This window comes from Taudactylus pleione, unplaced genomic scaffold, assembly GCF_031769625.1.
Source record: "Taudactylus pleione unplaced genomic scaffold, aTauple2 ptg000442l, whole genome shotgun sequence".
Classification (NCBI taxonomy): domain Eukaryota; kingdom Metazoa; phylum Chordata; class Amphibia; order Anura; family Myobatrachidae; genus Taudactylus; species Taudactylus pleione.
This window is the reverse complement of record NW_028284844.1, coordinates 3,785,360-3,806,443: the sequence shown is the minus strand read 5'-3', so window position 1 is coordinate 3,806,443 and position 21,084 is coordinate 3,785,360. Positions and strand designations below refer to the sequence as shown.

Genomic DNA, 21,084 nt, shown 5'->3' with positions numbered 1-21,084 from the left:
GCTGGTATCAGCCCTTCCCCGGGTGTACTGCCGTGTGTCTGTGACTATATGCTAATGCTGGTATCAGCCCTTCCCCGGGTGTACTGCCGTGTGTCTGTGACTATATGCTAATGCTGGTATCAGCCCTTCCCCGGGTGTACTGCCGTGTGTCTGTGACTATATGCTAATGCTGGTATCAGCCCTTCCCCGGGTGTACTGCCGTGTGTCTGTGACTATATGCTAATACTGGCATCAGCCCTTCCCCGGGTGTACTGCCGTGTGTCTGTGACTATATGCTAATACTGGTATCAGCCTTCCCTGGGTGTACTGCCGTGTGTCTGTGACTATATGCTAATACTGGTATCAGCCCTTCCCTGGGTGTACTGCTGTGCCTCTGACTGTGCAAGGACTGAGACGCCCACTTTCAGTATCTTCAGACGCTGCGTAGGCACCACCATTGGTTGCGCCATCGAAACTTGCACCAGCCTTATGCTAGGCGCAGATTGTCCGTCTGAGTATGGCCTCCGGGTTATAGGCAAGACAGCAAAAAGGTTGACAATGTCTAGATAGACACCAGATATTAGACGGACAATAAGTCGACACACTAAAGGTCGACGGGTACAAACGGTCGACATGGTCAAAGGTCAATCCAAAAATGTTCGACACGTGATATTTTTTGTTTAGTTTTTTATGGTTAGGCCCTTACCGGAGGGTTAGGGTTTGGCACTTACCCCGATGGTTAGGGTTAGGGAGGGTTAGGCACTAGAAGGGATGGTTAGGGTTAGGCACAAGGGAGGGTTAGGGTTTGGCATTTACCGGAGGATTAGGGTTAGGCACTAGAAGGGACGGTTAGGGTTAGGCACAAGGGAGGGTTAGGGTTAGGCTTTAGAAGGGAGGGTTAGGGTTAAGCACAAGGGAGGGTTAGGGTTAGGCACTAGAAGGGAGGGTTAAGCACAAGGGAGGGTTAGGGTTAGGCACTAGAAGGAAGGGTTAGGGTTAGGCACTTACCGGAGAATTAGGGTTAGGCACTTACCGGAGGATTAGGGTTAGGCACTAGAAGGGACGGTTAGGGTTAGGCACTTATCGGAGGATTAGGGTTAGGCACTAGCAGGGACGGTTAGGGTTAAGCACCAGGAGGGAGGGTTAGGGTGAAGATTAGGGCTAAAATAAATATTAAAAAATCATGTGGCGACAATTTTTGTAGCCCATTTGTACATGTTGACATTTAGTGTCAACCTATTGTCCATGTCGACCTATTGACTGTCTAACATCTGGTGTCTGTCTAGACACTGTTGACCTTTTTACTGTCTATCTGTTAATCCACACCAATGGCCGCCAATGTGAGCGATTAAGCATCTGTGTACGCAACCAGTTCAGTGACACACTCCTGACACTCCCATAACACGCCCACAAGATGGACCATCTCCGTGTCTGTGAATAGCCGCCTCCCAGTCACCGCCCAGCAAATTTCCAGTACAATTCTGATACCTTGCTTCTCCGTGTCATCTGCCCCTCTCTGAGTACACACAGTGTAACGCATGCACCGTAAGAGGTTTTAGGGGTTTTTTTTGCGTATGCACAGTAGCAGAAATCACTGTACTCCGGGAACATCGGCGTGGAGTGCGGCTCAGAATCGGACCGCATGGCTCGATGGCATAATGTACTATTTCGTGCACTTTTACTAACTGATGGGCCATTGGCTTTTAACTGGTGCAAGTTGCAATCGCCTTTTTGGTTTCTTATGGAGCAATGCAAATGCTGATTCCTAAATTCAGAGTTAGCAAGTTATCTGCCCAGAATATAGCCATATCATTGGCCGGAATGTAAGAGGAACATCTGTCCATTCAGTTGTAGGTTATCCTCCACAGCAGCCATTTTGTTGTTGCTGGGAGATGAGGAGATGAGATCCAACCTCCCTCTGCCTATCAGTAACAACCAGAAGGAGAATTGTGGGCTAGGAGAATATAAGAGAGCTGGCACCGCAGGCTGTCTCTTTATTTGAAGAGAAAAGACAGACCATCTGCAACTGGCAGTACAGCAGTATATGCGTCTGATTTCCATAAATCGTTGCTGTGATATCATTGAGTGACGAACGTATATCCAAGCGGATTGAGTGTATCTGAAGTTGTTCCCTGGTGGGAAGCCCTGAAGCTGATTGGTTAATGCTGCCCATCTACTACACGATGCGGGGACGACGGCACGATTACGAAGCCGTCGTCTCCCGCGGGGTGAAGTGCATATACTGAACGTTCAGACGTTCAGTGTATGCAGATCAATCGTCCCCGAACATGGCAACATGACTGCGGTCGTCAGGTTGACCGTCATGTTCGGGCGATGATTGATGTTAAAAACGACCAGCGGGCGTGCGCATCGCTGGTCGTTTTTAACATTTTACTGCCCGATTTGCGGTCTATTACCAAGCGATGGTGCGATAACGACCGTCGTTATCGATCCATCACTAGGTTTAATCGCCTAGTGGATGGGCAGCATTAGATTTGCTTTATATGCTTAACTGACAAGTGTATCCATGGCACACACAGTGGCGTATCTATATTGGGTGCAGTGTGGTCGGGGCACACGGGCCCCCGGGTCCAGGGGGGCCCGGCAACCGCACACACTGCACCCATATTTTTTTTTTAAACTTACCTGTCCGAGGTCCCGCGTCGGGTGTCACTGCTGGTCAGAACACCGGAAAAATGGCCGCCGCGCCACTGTCACTTCGGGAACTAAGGGCCCTAGATTTACTGGAGGGGCTCGGACGGCCGACAGTACCGTTCTATCTTTCCAGGGCTTTAACAGATTTATATGGTATATCTGTTCCGGCTTTCTTTTCCCCGGCTGGTAAACTTTGTTAATGACCTGCCCCACTCTTTCTAAGATTTCAAAGGGCCCTTGCCATTTAGCCAAAAGTTTACTTTCCACAGTGGGAACCAATACTAACACTCTGTCCCCAGGAGCAAAGCTGCGTAACCGAGTATTGCGGTTGTATACCCTGTGCTGTGCCTGTTGAGCCTGTTCCAGGTGCTCTCTCACTATCGGCACTACCGCAGCAATTCTCTCCTGCATTTGAGAAACATACTCAATCACCGTTTTGTAAGGACTAGACTGCCCCTCCCATGTCTCTTTGGCAATGTCTAGTAACCCCCTTGGGTGTCTCCCATACAACAAATCGAAGGGTGAAAACCCGGTGGAGGACTGGGGTTCTTCTCTTATGGCCAACAATAAATACGGCAATAAGTAATCCCAATCCCTACCATCCTTGTCGACCACTTTCCTAAGCATGTGTTTTAACGTCTTGTTAAACCTCTCGACCAGCCCATAGGTTTGGGGGTGATAAACCGAAGTTCTTAACTGTTCGATTTTGAACAGGCGGCATAACTCTTTCATGACTTTTGACATAAACTGTGTACCCTGGTCAGTTAGTATCTCCTTAGGTATACCCAGCCTGCTAAAGACATGAACTAGCTCTCTGGCAATGGTCTTGGTTGACGTATTGCGCAACGGGATCGCTTCCGGGTACCTGGTAGCGTAATCCATTATGACCAGAATATACTGGTGTCCCCTGGCAGACTTCATTAAGGGTCCAACCAAATCCATCGCTATTCTTTCAAACGGCACCTCTATAATAGGCAATGGAACTAGTGGACCCTTAAAATGTGGCCTGGGAGCATGATACTGACACTCAGGGCAGGATGCGCAAAAGTCAGATACCTCTTTATGAAGCCCGGGCCAGAAAAACCTCTGCATTATTCGCTCAGTGGTTTTCTCTACCCCTAGATAGCCTGCCTTTATATGACCATGGGCCAGATCCAACACTGTTCTTCTGTAGGCTTTGGGAACTATTAGTTGTTCCACAACATCTTCCCCCTTCTTAGTCACCTGATATAACAAATCCTGCCACATTGCCATGTGGGGATAGGACAAAGGACTATCAGGGTCTACGGGTTTACCATCAACTACTTTTACATTCTCCCTGGCTTTTACCAAAGTAGGATCATTCAACTGCTCCACGGCAAAGACCTCTCTTCTGACCTCTAAATCAGGCAGACGATCACCTGGCCCAACAACACTTCCCACCTCAATGGGAGGCACATCAGTTGGCGGGCCACCGTCACGCTCCGCATTCTCCAGTTCGCCAATCATAGTAGAAAAAGGGAATAACTCTGACTCCTCCACTACATCGACAACCTTCTCAAATGGATCGGGGTTGTTCACCTCTGGAACAAAACGGCTTTCCCACAACTTCCAGAAGTGAGCAAAGTCTCTCCCCAATATTGCATCGTACATCAGACCAGGCACCAAACCCACAGAAACTATAGCAGAACCACATGGTGTCTCGATGTTCACCTCGGCAGTAACATAATATCGAGTATCCTAAAGGAAATGTAGGTCACACCAACAGTTTTCCCTCACGCCGCAAGGGGTTCACCAGCTCAGCTTTTATAAGTGTCACCAAGCTACCAGAGTCTAACAGTGCCTCTACTCGGTTGCCATCTACAGTGATTACACACATGTGCTTATCAGTCTCAGCCTGCCGGTCAGCCGTACAGGCTATCTGTGCAAAGAAAGACCCCCTGTGGTAGACATGAGCAGTATCACATTGCATAGGTTCAGTTGTAAGTGAACAATTAGCGGCAATATGGCCGAAGCCACCACATCGGAAACACTGAGTCATATTAATGTCTAGTCGTTTACGGGGCAAGAACCTTCCCGGCCTGGCAGGCCTGTCTCCAGGTTCTGCACCCTCAGTCTTAGGTACATCCCACCGCCCAGCACCCTTCTCCCCCGGAACAGTCTTACCAGTGTCTGTGGGAGTTCGCCGGTGCGCCATCGGGGCTCGGTGGGGCATACTCATCAGCTCCTCAGCCGCCACATACCTCTCCACCAGCTCGACCAACTGGTCCGCGGACCATGGCTCACCCATTTGCGCAGAGTCACAGGTAATGATCGCAGGTACCGGTCCATCACGACCATTTCCACGATCTGTGGTCCCGTCAGCGTCTCGGGCTGTAGCCATTTTGAGGACAGATGGACGCGGTCATGCATCTGTGAACGTGGAGGCTTGTCCATATGGAACTCCCAGCGGTGGACCCGTTGGGCACGAACAAAGGTGGTGACTCCCAAGCGAGTTAGGATCTCCTGTTTTAGTTTTTTATAGTCCTTGGCATCAGCCAGGCATAAGTCGAAATAGGCCTTTTGAGGGTCCCCCGACAGAAAAGGTGCCACCAGACTTGCCCACTGCTCCTTGGGCCAACTCTCCCTTTCGGCCGTTCTTTCAAATGCGGTGAGGTAGGCCTCCACATCATCGCCCGAAGTCATCTTTTGGAGGAAGTGACTGGCTCGTATGGAGTGAGTGGTGGTGGGAGGACCAGTAGTAACATCTCTGGGCTGGGCGACCAGGTGCTGTACCACCTCTTTTATGGCCCGGCTGTTTTCCGCTAAGGCCTTGCTGTTTTCCGCTAAGGCCTGGCGGGTTTCCTCGACGGCGACCTGTTGTTGCCTGTGGGCTGTCTCCAAGGCCAACAGTTGCACCCTGATGGATTCCTGCTGAGCTGCTGTAGCTTGGAGCAAGGCCTTAATAATGTCCTCCATTTTGTCCTGGGGTGTAGGTTGGAAGCTGAACCTTGCCTCTCTGAGCATTGGCTGACGCCTCCTCTATGGGACTCCAAGGACACAGCGTTATTTCCACACTCACCAATTGGGTGTCTGTCCCTTTAATTTTTAAACGGAAAGTTTTCCTCTCGCTGCAACTTCAGTGTGTGTGGGTGCCCGCATTCTCCACCATATTGTGACACAGACAGATTAGGAGGTCCCTCTCCTGGGTAGGTGACTCCTTCCTTACACACACGGCAGCCGGGAAAACAGTACGCCAGACTGGATTCGAGTACAAGCTGGTCGGCGCCAGTCTTTATTGTACAATGTCAGAAATAAGATAAAGAAAACATAAACATAAATCCTAGCCCTGTCGGGGCACTAACTTCACAGGTGGTTCCCTCACTACCAGAACCTGGCAAGGCCTAATGCCCTCACCAGCAACAAAGGCACAGCACAACACTCACAGGATAGGTTTTCCCAGTGTCTCTGAGCAAACTCCCTGTCTGCTCTCCCAGTTGAGACACTCAGCCCTAAACACACTAGGCTTATATTGGCCACTCTCAGGTGGGAACCCTAACAAGCCTGTTACCAGGCTGCGAGAACCAAAACCTGGAGTGGCCGTGGGTGGAGCCCTCCCTCTCCTCTCACCCACAACCCCCAGGTCCCAAACCGGCTTTTCAAAAAGCCGAGACTCAAGCCTGCTACAGTGCAGACTTTCTCCTGGGGGTTTAGAACACATAAGATAGGAATCTGGGACCAATGTACCTGCCACAGACCACTTTACCAGTGATCCTATCACATACCCCCCCCCCCCCTTTGTTTCGACCTGTGGGGCGGAACAACTGAAGCCCCCAAACAATAAACGCGTGACAATGCGTCTGCATTGGCCAGCTGGCTTCCTGGCCTGTGTTCCACTGAAAATTTTAAAGTTTGTAACGCCAAGAACCATCTCGTAATTCTCGCATTACTGTCCTTATTTTTGCCAAGGACCTCAAGGTAACATAATCAACTAAACTAAGTGCAAAGCAACCCAAACAAAAACAGTAACCAAAAGAAAAAGGGCATTGGTTAATACAAAGAGATATCTCGGTATCATTATGTCTTAATATTCTGGATCCAGGGATATTATTGGTGTCTGTTATTACATACGTATTTAGGTGTTTCATCCGGGGGATGTTCTGGGTTGGGCTGGGAGAGCAGGAGGGGAAGAGACAGTCATTCAACAAGCACATAAAAGTGCCACATGTAATAAAGATGGTTCATTCGCTCTGATGAATAATTTGAGACCTAAACGAGACTAAATCAAATCAAACCCTATTTTGGTAATATAACGGAAAATCTGAAATGAAGGCACCGGGGTTAGACATAGTGAACTTTCTCAGTCTGTCCCTCCAGTTCTGGAAAAGTGGACAGAGACTGTGAATCAGCAGCCTAATTTATTTATAAGGTGCCACAAACCCTGGCAGCTCAAACACGGCTCTCAAGGAACACTAACAGTCCAGGTTATAAGGCATGAATAGTGTGCCTTGAGGACTGAGGTTGGCAGTCAGTGGCGTAACTAGGGTAGTTGAAGCCCAGGTTAAGTGCGTGCACTGAAAAAGTGGGCGTGGTCACGTGTCACTAGGGGCGTGGCCACTGGAAATGGGGTCTTGGCAACATGACACACCACCTTTTCTTGTCACTCTGGGAACATTCCTTTCCATTCCATATGTACCTTAATGCCCCAAGTAGTAGTTCCCCTCTTGCAATTCCCCCAGTAGTGCCCCTTGTACAGTGCCCCGAGTAGTGCCCACAGTAGTGCACCCTTATACAGTCCCCCCAGTAATGCACCCTTATACAGTGCCCCTTAGGCAGAGCCCCCAGTAGTGCCACTTATATAGCGCCCCTAGTAATGCCCCTTATAGAGTGCCCCTGTTAATGCCCCTTATACATAGCCGCTAGTAGTGGTCCCCATATGCGATGCCCCCAGTAGTGGAACCCCCTATGCAGTGTCCCCAATAGTGGTCCCTCCAATGTAGTGCTCCTTATATAGTACCCCCAGTAGTAGCCCCCCCCAGCAGTGCCCCCAACAGTAGTCCCTCCCCCCCAGCAGAGTTTGTTACTGTGTAGTGAGGATCCCCGCGTCGCCGGTTCAATGTCGCCCAGTGCACGAGCCCTGCTCGACCCCCCCCCCCCCCTAGATACGCCACTTTTGGGAATACCTGGCTTATAATCTGGAATACTCTACTCTAGGACAGAGGTTCTCAAACTCAGACCTCAGGACCCCACACAGGTCACGTTTTCCTGGCAGGTGCACAGGTGTAATCATTAGTCACTGGCATATTTTAAAAGTTCCACAGGTTGCGCTATTTATTTAACTTGTGATGCTCTGAGGAGATCTGGAAAACTTGGCACTGGGAACCTGTGTTCTAGGAGGACTATTAGACACCTGCACAAATAGAAAAGCTCTGTGTTTTCATACATGACCTTAAGTGTGTTTTATAGATCAAGAGATGATCTAATAATCACATAACCTTGAGCGCAGATGACTTAATTAGTACCTCAGTGAATTCGATTTAACCATCTGGACTCAAGCATGAATATCCTTAAAACCTGTAATGCTGGCGTTTAGGATCCTCTGACATAACCTACTAAAAATGTTGTAGAGAAAAATGGTCTTAGAAGAATAAGACTTTTTATTCTGTAAACACATTGTCCATTGAGGTCCACACAGGAGCCCTGCTCATTTATACTGTACATATAGATAGCAGTAAGTATCACCGTCTCCTGAGGTCAGTTGTGCAGTTAGTTTGGACAGTTTAGAGGATATTTAAACAATATCTATAATAATGCTGGTTAGGAATAGTGCATTCTGTTCCCAATTCCTCATCTCTATTTTATTTTTATTTTATTTTTATTTTCCCTATTTTATTTTTCCAACCGGACATTTGGTCACCTTGTTATATTATTATCTTTCTGTTTATCACCAGAGATGCTCCCAGCGTCCGGCTGTGTCCCGTACGTTCCTGTCACCTTGCCGGCGCTCTCCTATACGCCTTACCCTAAGTGCATTCTGCGATCAGCAGTGAGGCCATGTCCTGCATAATTAAATAAAACCCAATATTTATGTTCCAAATAGAACCACTTAAAGCTAATTCGATGTCCTGTGAAATACAAGAGCAGGGAAGCGTCTCCCTATTTGTTTCTTTATAAAACGCACCATGTTGACTCCTGCCGGTCCGCAATGGTTTTACTGTGCCCGCTGCCGTCTATTGTGTGAGGTAACCGGGCAGACGCCCTTATTTATCATGTATTTCTGTCAGTCTGTAGTACAGGTAATTACTTACTTTCTATTCATTTATCTAGTGACTGTGTAATCGCCTTCATCTTGTCTTCCTGTCCCGTTTAGTTTTATGTTGGGACACAGATATCATCTCTATTTATGTTGGTAAACATCCATTTTATTAAACTATATCGTGAGACATTTTATCCAAATAGTGTGTGCATGTAGATGATCTTACATTTCCTAACATATTATTATACCCCCCCCAATATAGAGCATTTCCCCGGTACATGGAGGGCCCCCACCACCCATGAAGCTGCCTCCTCCGTATAAAGACCCCACCAGCTCCGAGACATTGGACTTTAATCTAGAAAGCGAGGACAGTGATGGTAGGAACTGATTATCTGTTATACTCGATCTATGTTTTTTTTATTGTGTGTGTATATAATATATTCATTAGTTTGTATGAAATTATATTTATTTGCAGTACATAAGTCTCTCCATGGTATGAATTATGTCATTTTAAGGGTTCACAGGCAGAACGTTGTCTCTGCAGAGAGCAATTAGCAATAAGGACCTCAGTATTTGCGCTGTTTATTGTCTGATATAAAAGTTCTGATGTCCAATTTTGCAATTTCATTGTAACTTTTTGCTTTTTTACCGACCAGTGCTGCGATTTATAAATGCCCTCTACATTGCTTCATTTTACCGGTTTCAATTTTGCTAAGGCCGGCTACACACTTGGCCGATATCGGCACGACAAATCGCGCATATCGGCTAGTGTGTAGGCACTATAGCGCTCTCCCGCGGGTCGTATGCGACGTCTTCCGGTCGGCCGTGCTGCACGGCCAACCGGAAGATATCGCATGCGATTAGGGTGACAATCGTGTAGTGTGAACGGCCAACCGGATGGACAGACGATATATCAGTCCGATTTGCCCAATTTTGACGTCATATGTTGCCCGTGATCATTACAAGTGTATTACAGTGTTCCAGTTTTCCCTGCATAAAGTAGGGATCTGGCCTCGAAGGGGGATTTATTTTCCGAAAGTCCACATAATGCAGTATAATACCCTGCACACCTATGGCTTGTGTTTGATGTGCGATGCAGTTCCTAATACTCACTGATATGTTTGGGGAGTATTACAGAATACGGAAATCCTTTCAAGAAATAAGGTCTACAAAGTCCCATGTTTAATAAGCAACTTAGACTAAAATAGAACATAACGGCTGCTTTTGTACCATGTTTGACCACCAGGTGGCAACGCAAAGCCTGTCTCTTCAAACCTTACAAACTAATAGGAATAGGGACTTTTTTATTAATGATCACTTTTGCAATGCGATCAGGGCATGTCGGTACCGCCCATGATCGCACTGCAAAATCCGATCATAATGGCCGGATGTATTAACCGGCACATGCTGTGAGACTGGCACCGAAAGGACTTAATATTTGAGGTAAACCCCCGAAAACTGGTGTTTTCAGGGATTTTACCTCAAATATTCAATGATAAATGGGCCCCTTAGAGGTCTATGGACCTGATTCAGACCCGCTCGCTAGATGCGTACGCTCGCACCCAGCGTATGCAGATTTGAGAAGGCAGACGATCACACAGCAAGGCATAAGCACGCCCACTATGTCTTGGCGTGCGATCGCGGTGTGTATGCAGACGCCCATCAGCCTGTCTTAAGACGCCCACTTGCGCACGTCATCTCCAGGAAGTGTATGCTACCATCGGATGCGATCGCAGCGCTTGAGGCGGACCATACCCTATTGCGAGCACTTCAGTGTAAAAACCAGCCAGGTGACGTGTACTATGACGCTGCCTGTAATTTATGTACGCCTCTGAAACGGCGTTGTAAGGCTCAGGCACGCCTGCGTTCGCATCTCCACTCCAGTTTATAGTGGCCAGGCCCTGTCACCACCCACAATCGGATTCTCCTGTCACTCACTCTGCTGGGCTGTCTACGCACAGCGAGAGATCGCTTCCCGAACGCATCCTAGCGTGCAGGTCTGAATCGGGTGCTATGTACTAAGCCTTGGAGAGAGAGAAAGTACCAACCAATCAGCTCCTTACTGTCCTATTTCAAACACATCCTGTAAAGTGTCAGGAGCTGATTGGTTGGTATTTTATCTCCGTCCACTTTATCTCTCTCCGAGGCTTTGAACATAGAACCCTTAATGTATATATATTAGATATATATATATATATATATATAGATGTGTCCAAATACATCCAGCCTCCTTGCGCGTTAAACAGCCCTACTAGTCACTCAGTAGCGCCGAGTGTCTTCTTGTGCAACGTTTTCCCTTAAAAGCGATGTGAATAGGACGTACAAGCAGCGTTTGCTGATTAGTGATATGCGGCGTGCCTATATTCTGTGTGCTACTGCCGGTGTATCTGCATGTAATGTCATTTTTGTCCCACAGCAATCCATGAAGTAAGAACTACTGGGATATTTATTAGTTTAGCCTCTATATGTATTATTATCAGTAACATGCCTTAGTCCATATGGCACAAACAGCCTTCCTTATAAATGAAATGCATTGTAATTACTTACATATATGGCGTATATGTTTCTACTTCAGGGTCCATAGGGGTCCACAGGGTGACCTTGGGGTATAGCTGGATCCTGGATCCTCGGGCACCACGGAGTTAAAGCTTTTAGCTGCTCCCAGGATGCACTTGGGTCCAACCTCCCCTATACCCCGCCCCCGAGCCACAGGCACCTCAGTTTTAGATGGTGCCCGGCCGGAGTCGGGTCACCCTGCGGGATGGGCTGCAGGAGCAGCCCCCTAAAGCTTTTAATTTTTTATTTAACTTAGTTAAATTTATTTATTTTTTACTATAAGTTTTTTCTCTAGAGCAGCAGCGCTGGGCTGTCTGTACAGACGCCCACGCTGCCGCTCCTTCTCCCTGCTGGCGCCGCGACGCCAGCACTGAACTGGGGATCGCGGCGGGGGAAGCCAGAGTCTGTACTAGCCGGACTCTGGTTTCCCCCGGGACTGCTGCCGGAAGACGCCGGGGAGATCAGGTAAGCCGCGCACCGCTGATTAGCGGCGGTGCGCGGGTTCCTTTTAAATGCAGTCCCATGCCCCCGGTCTAGGGGACAGACCGGGGGCGCTAGCGGTGGCGGCGGGCTCCCCCTCCATCGGAGGCATACCCCGCCAGACCACTAGACTACCAGGGTTAATATCGCGGCAAGCGGGATGCCGGCAACCCGGGGGTTAATATGCTAGCCAGGGGAGGAAGCCTTCCCTGTCTAGCGGCTCCTCCCCTCAGCTCAGCGCGCCTTTCAGCTCGGAGTCTGGCGTCGCTGAGCTGCAGCTACTCGGCCACTCCTCCTCTGAGGTCTCCAGCGGCCATTTTCTCTGTGGCAGCGTGGATACTCTCAGGGAGCACGCGGACCGGTCCCCCTGTGTACCTCTCCCCTGCAGAAGGACAGTGTACACAGCGCTATAGCCCTCCCAGACACTGAATCTGGGAGGTTGATTGTAGTGGAAAGGTGCAGTGAGTATATCTTCCTGCATGGTATGTGACTATTGCTAGTGCTGCTTTCTGTGCTAATTTCTACTTACTGTCAGCCTGTACCTATCCCTTTCCTTCTCCTACAAGCCCTACAGGTGTGCGGGGGAAGGGTGTTTCTACTGACCTCACCTATATAGATCACGTATTTGTGAGGTCCGTCACATACAGTTGTGTGCTACACGGTGCCATATTGTGGGCTGTTGTTCAGCACACTGGTGAGTGCGCACGTTTTCTTCCTAAGTCATGTCTGAGGAGGAGATTGAGCACTCCGGGGCTCCGGTATTGTTCTCCTGCAGGCGCTGTTCTGCAGGAGTGGATAGGGAGGATTTGTCACAGGACGGCCTGTGCGGACGGTGCCAGGCGGTCCCTGGTACGTCTAAACCTCCCATTTCGCAGGAGCCACCATGGGCGATGTTTTCCCAGGTGCTGGTGTCCATCGCGGACCGTCTGTCGGTCCCGACTGCCGCCCCTACTAGGGCGTTGCCCCAGCCTGCCATCCCCCATTCCCCGGGTATCCCACAATTATTGCAGACTCCCCCGGGGTCTCAGCCTGTTGGTCCCTATGCGGGGTTGCCAATGTATATTCAGTCCACCCCAAGATTTGGCGGCAGCATCTTCGGCTTTTCAGTCGATGTTGCGCAGTGACGTGCCCTCCAGGGCGTCTAAACGCTCAGTCATGGCACAGGCTGCGCATCTTTCGGATTCTGAGGGGTTCTCGGATGATGGTGAGGTACAGGATGACTCAGCCTCAGATGCCTCACTCCAGGAGGTAGACACTAAGTCTTCCATCAATGTGCGGGCTCTGGTTAAGGCGGTGCGGGCTATTCTTCTGATTGAGGATGAGGCACCCGCTCCCAAGTCAAGGTATCCTAGTTTTAAAAAGGCTAAGGTTACTTCTACAGCGTTCCCCTTGTCTGATCAGTTGACTGATCACATGGCGGTGGCCTGGCAGACGCCCAGTAAGCGTTTCCTGCCACTGAAACGCTTGGCGTCCAATTATCCATTCCCGGAAGCGCATTGTAAGAAATGGGAAACTCCGCCTGCAGTCGATTCCCATGTAACACGCCTCATCAGGAGTGCTACTTTGCCATTGCCGTCTATATCCTCGCTGAAGGATCCTACGGACAGGAAGGTGGAGACTTGTCTAAAGTCTATTTATTCTCTCTCAGGGGCTGTAGCCCGGCCGTCCATGGCCATCTCCTGGGTGGCCAAGGCCATTGAGGGGTGGGACCTCTAGGGTTTCGGCGGCAGCAGTGTCTGCTCGTAGATCCTTGTGGTTGCGGTCTTGGAGAGCAGACGCGGATTCAAAGAAAGGCTTGGAGGCCTTACCTTTTGATGGGGAATTACTATTTGGTCCGGACCTGGACAAAATAGTAGATACCCTGGCAAAATCCAGGTCAGCCTTCCTCCCTTCAGCTACTACACCTGCTAAGGTCCGGAGCTCGGCGTTTCGTTCCTTTCGGGTTCAGGGCAAGGCAAAGGGTCAGTCCTTCCCGAGGCAGTCCACACCCAAGACCGCCTCAAAGCCAAAGAAGCAAGCCTGGAGTGCTAGGCGCCCTTCTTCCAAGCCAGAAGATAAGCCTTCTGCGTGATGGGACGGGCCTCCCTCTGGGGGACCCCAGAGTGGGAGGCCGACTTCTTCAATTCGCCCAGTGCTGGCACAATACCACCACGGATGCCTGGGTGCGAGAAGTGGTCTCCCAGGGGTACGCCCTGTCTTTTCGGCACAGGCCGCCTTGCCAGTTTTTTTTGCACAAGTCCTTCTCAGGACAAAACCAAGGCCTTGCAGGTTCAGGAAGCCATAGGGGCCTTGCTGACGGCGGGGGTCATTATACCCGTACCACAGTCTCAACGTGGGATGGGGTATTACTCTACGCTGTTTCTGGTGCAGAAACCCAATGGCTCTCAACGCCCCATCCTCAATTTGAAGTCCCTGAACAGGTTTCTCAGGGTTCCCAAATTCAGGATGGAAACTTTGCGTTCCATCATACTGGCGATGGAACCGGGGGATTATATGGTCTCCCTGGATATCCAGGACGCCTACCTCCATGTGCCTATAGCAACATCGCACCAACGGTTTCTGCGGTTTGCTATTCTCCACAACCACTACCAATTCAGGGCTCTACCCTTTGGTCTCTCCACGGCACCAAGGGTATTTACCAAGGTGATGGCGGTCATGGCGGCTCACCTTCGGAGCCAGGGGATACGGTTGCTACCGTATCTAGACGACCTCCTCTTGCTGGCAAGCTCCCCGGAGGTACTGATCCAGCATCTCCACCTGACGGTCGCTTGTCTACAGGCGCACGGCTGGTTGATCAACTGGAAGAAATCCTCCCTCATCCCATCACAACGGATGGTTCATTTGGGGGCCCTGCTGGACTCTCGTCAGCAACGGATTTTTCTGACTCCAGAGAAGGTCTCCTCCTTACAGCTGCGGATTTACAGTTGTCTGAGCAGTGGCAGAGTGTCGGTGCACTCAGCGATGAGAGTTTTGAGGTCCATGGTGTCGGCATTCGACATGGTGGAATTTGCCCAGTTCCATTCCAGGCCCCTGCAGGGGCTGATTCTTTCAGAATGGAACGGATTGCCACACAGGATCCGCTCTCAGATGCTGGTGTTGTCCTCGGAGGTGCGTCTGTCCCTAGCCTGGTGGCTGCAGACAGCGCATCTCCTGGAGGGGCGCCCCTTTTGGGTCCCGGAATGGGTTCTGCTCACGACAGATGCCAGTCTCCGGGGTTGGGGGGCGGTGACAGGCTCCTTGTCACTTCAGGGTCGTTGGTCGGCGGAGGAAGCGATTCTTCCCATCAACATCCTGGAACTGCGGGCAGTGTACAGAGCCCTGCAGTCGTCCGGCACCGCTCTTCACGGAAGGGCCGTTCAGGTGCAGTCGGACAACGCCACCATGGTGGCGCACATCAATCACCAGGGAGGGACTCGCAGTCGAGCTGCGATGTCGGAGGTGTCCCGCGTCCTGGCTTGGGCGGAGCGCTATCTTCCAGCTCTCTCGGCAGTTTTCATCCCAGGAGTCCTCAATTGGGAGGCAGACTTCCTCAGCCGTTACGATGTGCATCCCGGGGAATGGTCGCTTCATCCAGAGGTATTCCAACTACTCGTGGACAAGTGGGGGCTGCCAAAACTGGACCTGATGGCGTCCCGTTACAATCACAAGCTGCCTGTGTACGGGTCAAGGACAAAGGACGCAGGCACAAGTCTGATAGACGCGCTGTCGGTGAAATGGCTGTTTCAACTGGCTTACTTGTTCCCTCCGATATCTCTGCTGCCTCGGGTCCTGCGCAAGTTCAAACAGGACGGAGGCATACTGATCCTGGTGGCCCCAGCGTGGCCCAGAAGGCCGTGGTACTCCGATCTGCGGAGCCTGTCCATCGACGCTCCGTACTTCCTACCTCAACGGCGGGACCTGTTGTCTCAGGGGCCCTGTCTTCACTCGGATCTGGGTCGACTATCTTTGACGGCGTGGCTCTTGAGACAGCCGTCCTGAGGTCTCGGGGCTTTTCTAGCTCCGTTATTACCACCATGCTGAGGGCGCGCAAGCCTGCTTCCGCGAGGATCTATCACAGAGTGTGGCACACTTACTTTCAGTGGTGCGAGGCCAGAAACTATGATCCCCAGGTGTTCCGAGTTTCGCGTATTCTGGCTTTCCTTCAGTCCGGTTTGGACTTAGGATTACGTCTTTCTTCACTGAAGGTACACGTGTCTGGTCTGTCGGTGTGGTTCCAGCGCAGGATCGCTGCTATGCCGGACGTACACACCTTTTTCCAGGGTGTTTTGAGAATCCAGCCTCCCTTTGTGCCACCTGTGGCCCCGTGGGATTTGGCGGTGGTTCTTAGGGCCTTACAGGGTCCTCCTTTTGAGCCCTTGGAGTCAGTGGAGCTCAAGTGGCTAACTTTTAAAACTGTTTTCCTCTTGGCAATTGCTTCTGCCAGGAGGGTTTCAGATTTGGGGGCGCTTTCTTGTCGTCCTCCTTTTCTGATTTTTCATCAGGACAGAGCGGTGCTTCGCACTCGTCCTGATTTCCTGCCTAAGGTGGTTTCCAGGTTCCACATTAATCAGGAAATTGTTGTACCAGCCTTTCAGTCACCTGATCTTTCGGCTGGGGAGACTTCCTTAGACGTTGTAAGGGCACTCCAGGTTTATGTGGACCGGACTAGTTCTGTGAGGAAGTCGGATTCTTTGTTTATCCTCTTTGGTTTTCACAAGAGGGGTTGGCCTGCCAACAAACAGACTCTAGCCCGTTGGCTTCGTTCTGTTATTATTGAGGCTTATATGCAGGAGGGTTTACCTGTTCCAGCCTCGGTTAAGGCTCATTCCACTCGGTCCGTGGGCCCTTCTTGGGCTGCTAGCCGTGGCGCCTCTGCTGTTCAGCTCTGTAAGGCGGCCACCTGGTCTTCCATTCAGACCTTTTTGAGGTTCTATGCGTTTGACACCTTTGCCTCTCAGGATGCATCCTTTGGGCGCCGGGTTCTCCTATCAGCACAGGAGCGTCCCCGCCCTTAGTTGGACTGCTTTGGGACATCCCCAAGGTCACCCTGTGGACCCCTATGGACCCTGAAGTAGAAAACAAGAGATATGGTAAGAACTTACCTTTGTTATCTCTGTTTCTACGAAGTCCATAGGGTCCACAGGGCACCCGCCCTGACGCACCTGGCTTCATATGGGCTCTGTGACTGGTCACCGGTTTTCCGTCTCCCATTTCTGTGAGTATGGTTCTTGTGTGTTCCAGTCTTCCTTCTCTCTGTTTCGTCTCCTCCTCCGGCCTGGGCTGCTTACCAACTGAGGTGCCTGTGGCTGGGGGGCGGGGTATAGGGGAGGTTGGACCCAAGTGCATCCTGGGAGCAGCTAAAAGCTTTAACTCCGTGGTGCCCGAGGATCCAGGATCCAGCTATACCCCAAGGTCACCCTGTGGACCCTATGGACTTCGTAGAAACAGAGATAACAAAGGTAAGTTCTTACCATATCTCTTGTTTTTTATGTACAGGGCTGCTTATATAAGGATAGCTATGCACAAAACAAACATTCTAAAACACAAAAATGCGTCAAACGTAACTGATTCTGCCTGATCTGGTGGCCAGGGTGCAGACCCCTGCTTGTCACTGCGCTTTACTGGAACCAGTTTAAAATCTAGCACTTTTTTTTTTTTAGCTGTGTTCCAAAATGTACCACTTGTTACCTTACATTTTTGTCCCTGTTTGGTTCCCATCTTCTCATTCAGATTGTTAGCACTTTGGGTCAGTTTCCTAATATTTATACGTCAGCCTGTGCATGTTGTAAAGTTTAAATTAAAGTGGTGTCAGACGGCATAGACTGAGTCTTACAATATTAAGTATAGAACTGGAAGTTGATCCTCTTCTGACCACCTGGTGGCACTGCAGTCAGTTTTATCTTTTGTTTTGAGTCAGTGGGGTAAATTTACTTAAGGTCGGTTTTGGCTTTTTGGACAACATTGGCCCATCAATTGATTTTTATTATTTTTTTTATATATATATTATTTTTTTGCATATACAAGAATAGGGTGTGCAGATTTACTAATGGTCGGTTTTAAAATCAGCCAAAAAATGACTGATTTTAAAACAGGCTAGTTTGGGAGAAACACTGCACTGATCAGTAAGATCTGTGCAGGCTTCGTTCAAAAACCAGCCCCGAACCTCTCAGCCTGGGCTGGTTTGGGAAGATAGAGTTCCCCCTATTTTCCTATAACCAGCTGGGGTGGTAATGCCACCATAGAAGGACACACAGCATTGCGTACCCCCCGCCGGACTATAGCCAGCCTCAAACTGGTCAGCCAAGGGCTGAGTTTCCTCTGGGCTGCACAGAAAATAGTGTTCTCCCCCGAGGATCAACCAGCCCGTGGCTATATCTCGCACCCCTGGTAGCAGAGGATGCGGGGTTAATGTGTAAAGAATAGGTTATAATATTGTTCTTTGCAGGCAGACTACAGGCACGTGCCAGCACTTGTGAAACAACAAGTGACTGCATGCCCGGACATTAAGGGTCAGCTGGCACCTGTAGTACGCCTGTAAAGAAAATATTAAAATAAAGACAGTACACACACATCGCATGTGGTAGTAATTAGTTAGACAATGTCTAGATAGACACCAGATGTTAGACAGTGAATAGTTCGACAAGGACAAAAGTCAGACAGACTAAAGTTAGACATGTCAAAAGGTCGACGTGGTCAGAAGTTTGACATGAAAGTTTGTTTAGCTTTAATCTTCCCCCTAACCCTCCCTCCTTGTCCCTAACTGTCTGGGTAAGTGCATAACCCTAAAAAGATTTTTTTTTTTTTTTAAATGTCGACAATTTTCGTGTTGACCTTTTGTACATGTCGAACTATTCACTGTCTAATATGTAGTGTCTATCTAGACATTGTGTAACTGTTTACTGTCTATCTATAGTGGTGAACCCGGGCAGGAGATGGGGAAACCTTAATGTAAATAGTGGGTGAATGGTTTTTCTTACCAAACTACTCGGCACGTAATTCCTTATTTAGAAGAAACTGAGCTGCACGATTGTTTCACCTGTGCTCAAGCAGGGACATGTCATTAGAGACTTCAGTACAAAAACCACCTTTTTTTCCTCTTTTAAAACATTTACTTGAAATGTACAAAGTGTGAACTACAGACAAAAGATGAAAGACCCGTCTCGGTGCGCACAGATTGCCTTTGTTCATCAAAACTGCAGAACAGAAACACAAGACACATGTATAGAGATGTCTGTCCCTTTGCCCCCGAGCAAAGCTACATACACCATAAATCCAGATGACGCGGATTGTACAACTGCGAGTTGGTATTCTGGGTAAGGTAGCAGCAGCTGTGGGGCTTGTGTGGGTCAGCTGCTTCAGAGCCGACTCTTCCCCTCCACGCGTACTTTTGTAGTGACAGATGTGATTCCAAGCTCCGTGCCTCTGCTTCCGATTTATGTCACTGATCGCATCCTGCAGCAGAAACACATTCGCAGGCGGCTTGCCATCATCAAGGTAACGTCCTGGGGAGAGAAACAGGCCCAAGGTCGTCCGAGGAAATCCTTGCAGGATACACGCGTGGGAGAGCGGATCCTCGCTTCCTATAGAGTGAAGACGTCTGTCGGGCATGCTGGCTTGTTCAAGTACATCTGCTTAAGCAATGGTACAAGTGGGGGTTCCAGGTAAGACCCAGCATTAATCTCATCAGTTTCACCATTAGTCTTCTCGAAAGCGAGGTACATCATTCCCTAATTATCCAGCTGCAAACATTGTATCGGACAGTTGGTGTGTTGCTGTAGAGAAGCCCCAGCTTGTACATCACGTTATCCCAGGAACTGCAATTCTTACGGTTCTTAGTTTGTTGATACATTGTTTATCTTGTGTTTGTCACTCATTTCGTGTGTGTGTGTCTGTGTGTGTGTGTGTGTGTTCTTTACACATGTAACGGGTAGTTGAAATCAACCACTACGCTTTGTCCCCATATCTCTGCTGTATTTGTTGTACATACAGATGTGTCCACATACATCTTACTTGCATACACTACAAGTCGCATTATACATAACGCGCGAGCGCCGTGCGACTTGGTAGTGTTGAACGTTTTTCATGTGCGGCTTTTTACCTTCGGACGCACAAGCAGCTTCTGCTGATTAAAATATGCGGCATGCCTATATTGTGTGTGACTGCGGCTGTATCTGCATGTGAAATGCTGCGTTACAGTGTCAGAGGCTGTGACATAGCTGTATCTGTATGGGAAATGCTACGTTACAGTGTCAGAGGCTGTGACATAGCTGTATCTGCATGTGAAATGCTACGTTACAGTGTCAGAGGCTGTGACATAGCTGTATCTGCATGTGAAATGCTACGTTACTACGTTACAGTGTCAGAGGCTGTGACATAGCTGTATCTGCATGTGAAATGCTACGTTACTACGTTAGTGTCAGAGGCTGTGACACTGTAACGCAGCATTTCGCATGCAGATACAGCCGCAGTCACACAGAATATAGGCATGCCGCATATCGTTTTAATCAGCAGAAGCTGCTTGTGCGTCCTATTTACACCGCTGTTCGAATAGGACACATTTGAAGGAAAAAAGACACACGAAAAGACGTTCTACGCTACCGAGCCACGGCATGGCATGGCAGGACTAGAAGGGCTATTTTACACGCAAGGATGTGATGTGAAAACAACTGTATAACCTGCACTGTGGAAAATGGTTTTCCATAATGGATGTTATGAGGGAGAAGGGGAATGTAATTTCTGTAAGACAGAGCAGAGTTTCTGTGATACATGACACTGAAATTGATTGTATGCGGCGCTGAGCTAACCGTTCATAACTATTCATCATTTAATGTATAAGTGCCTTAGAGGGTTGGTGCACAGAACATGCTGGCAGGAGGACGTGAGAGAGGGAAATTTAGCATTTTGTATGTAATTAAACACATGAATCCGTAGTATACGAGGGACCTCCAAACGGCTTCCTCTGTGACCACCGTGACTGGTTAAACTAAAGAAAATTCACTAATGTACTGAGTTCTAGAAAACTTATGTGGAGGTGACGCGGGCAAGTTCATAATAATTTAGACCTGTTTTAGGGAATGGTCACTGTGCAGCTGTTTCTGAATTACATCCAGTGGTGATAATCAGTTATTGATCATTGGCACGGAGATTCCTGTGCAGGAACAACACTGTTCTATTACAGAGCAACTAATATTAAGAAATGGAAGCGCTTGTTTATATGTAGG

At 49.2% G+C, this 21,084-nt stretch overlaps 1 protein-coding gene across 2 annotated transcripts in view; it reads left to right on the top strand.

Annotated features, from left to right (window-relative positions):
* LOC148505699 (inaD-like protein) overlaps nt 1-21,084 on the top strand; it is a 319,407-nt gene that overhangs the window by 152,445 nt on the left and 145,878 nt on the right. For both annotated transcript variants that reach the window (XM_088447870.1, XM_088447869.1), the window contains one exon: nt 9,111-9,225. In XM_088447870.1, the coding sequence (XP_088303996.1) occupies nt 9,111-9,225 (115 nt within the window). The remainder of the gene's footprint in view (nt 1-9,110; nt 9,226-21,084) is intronic.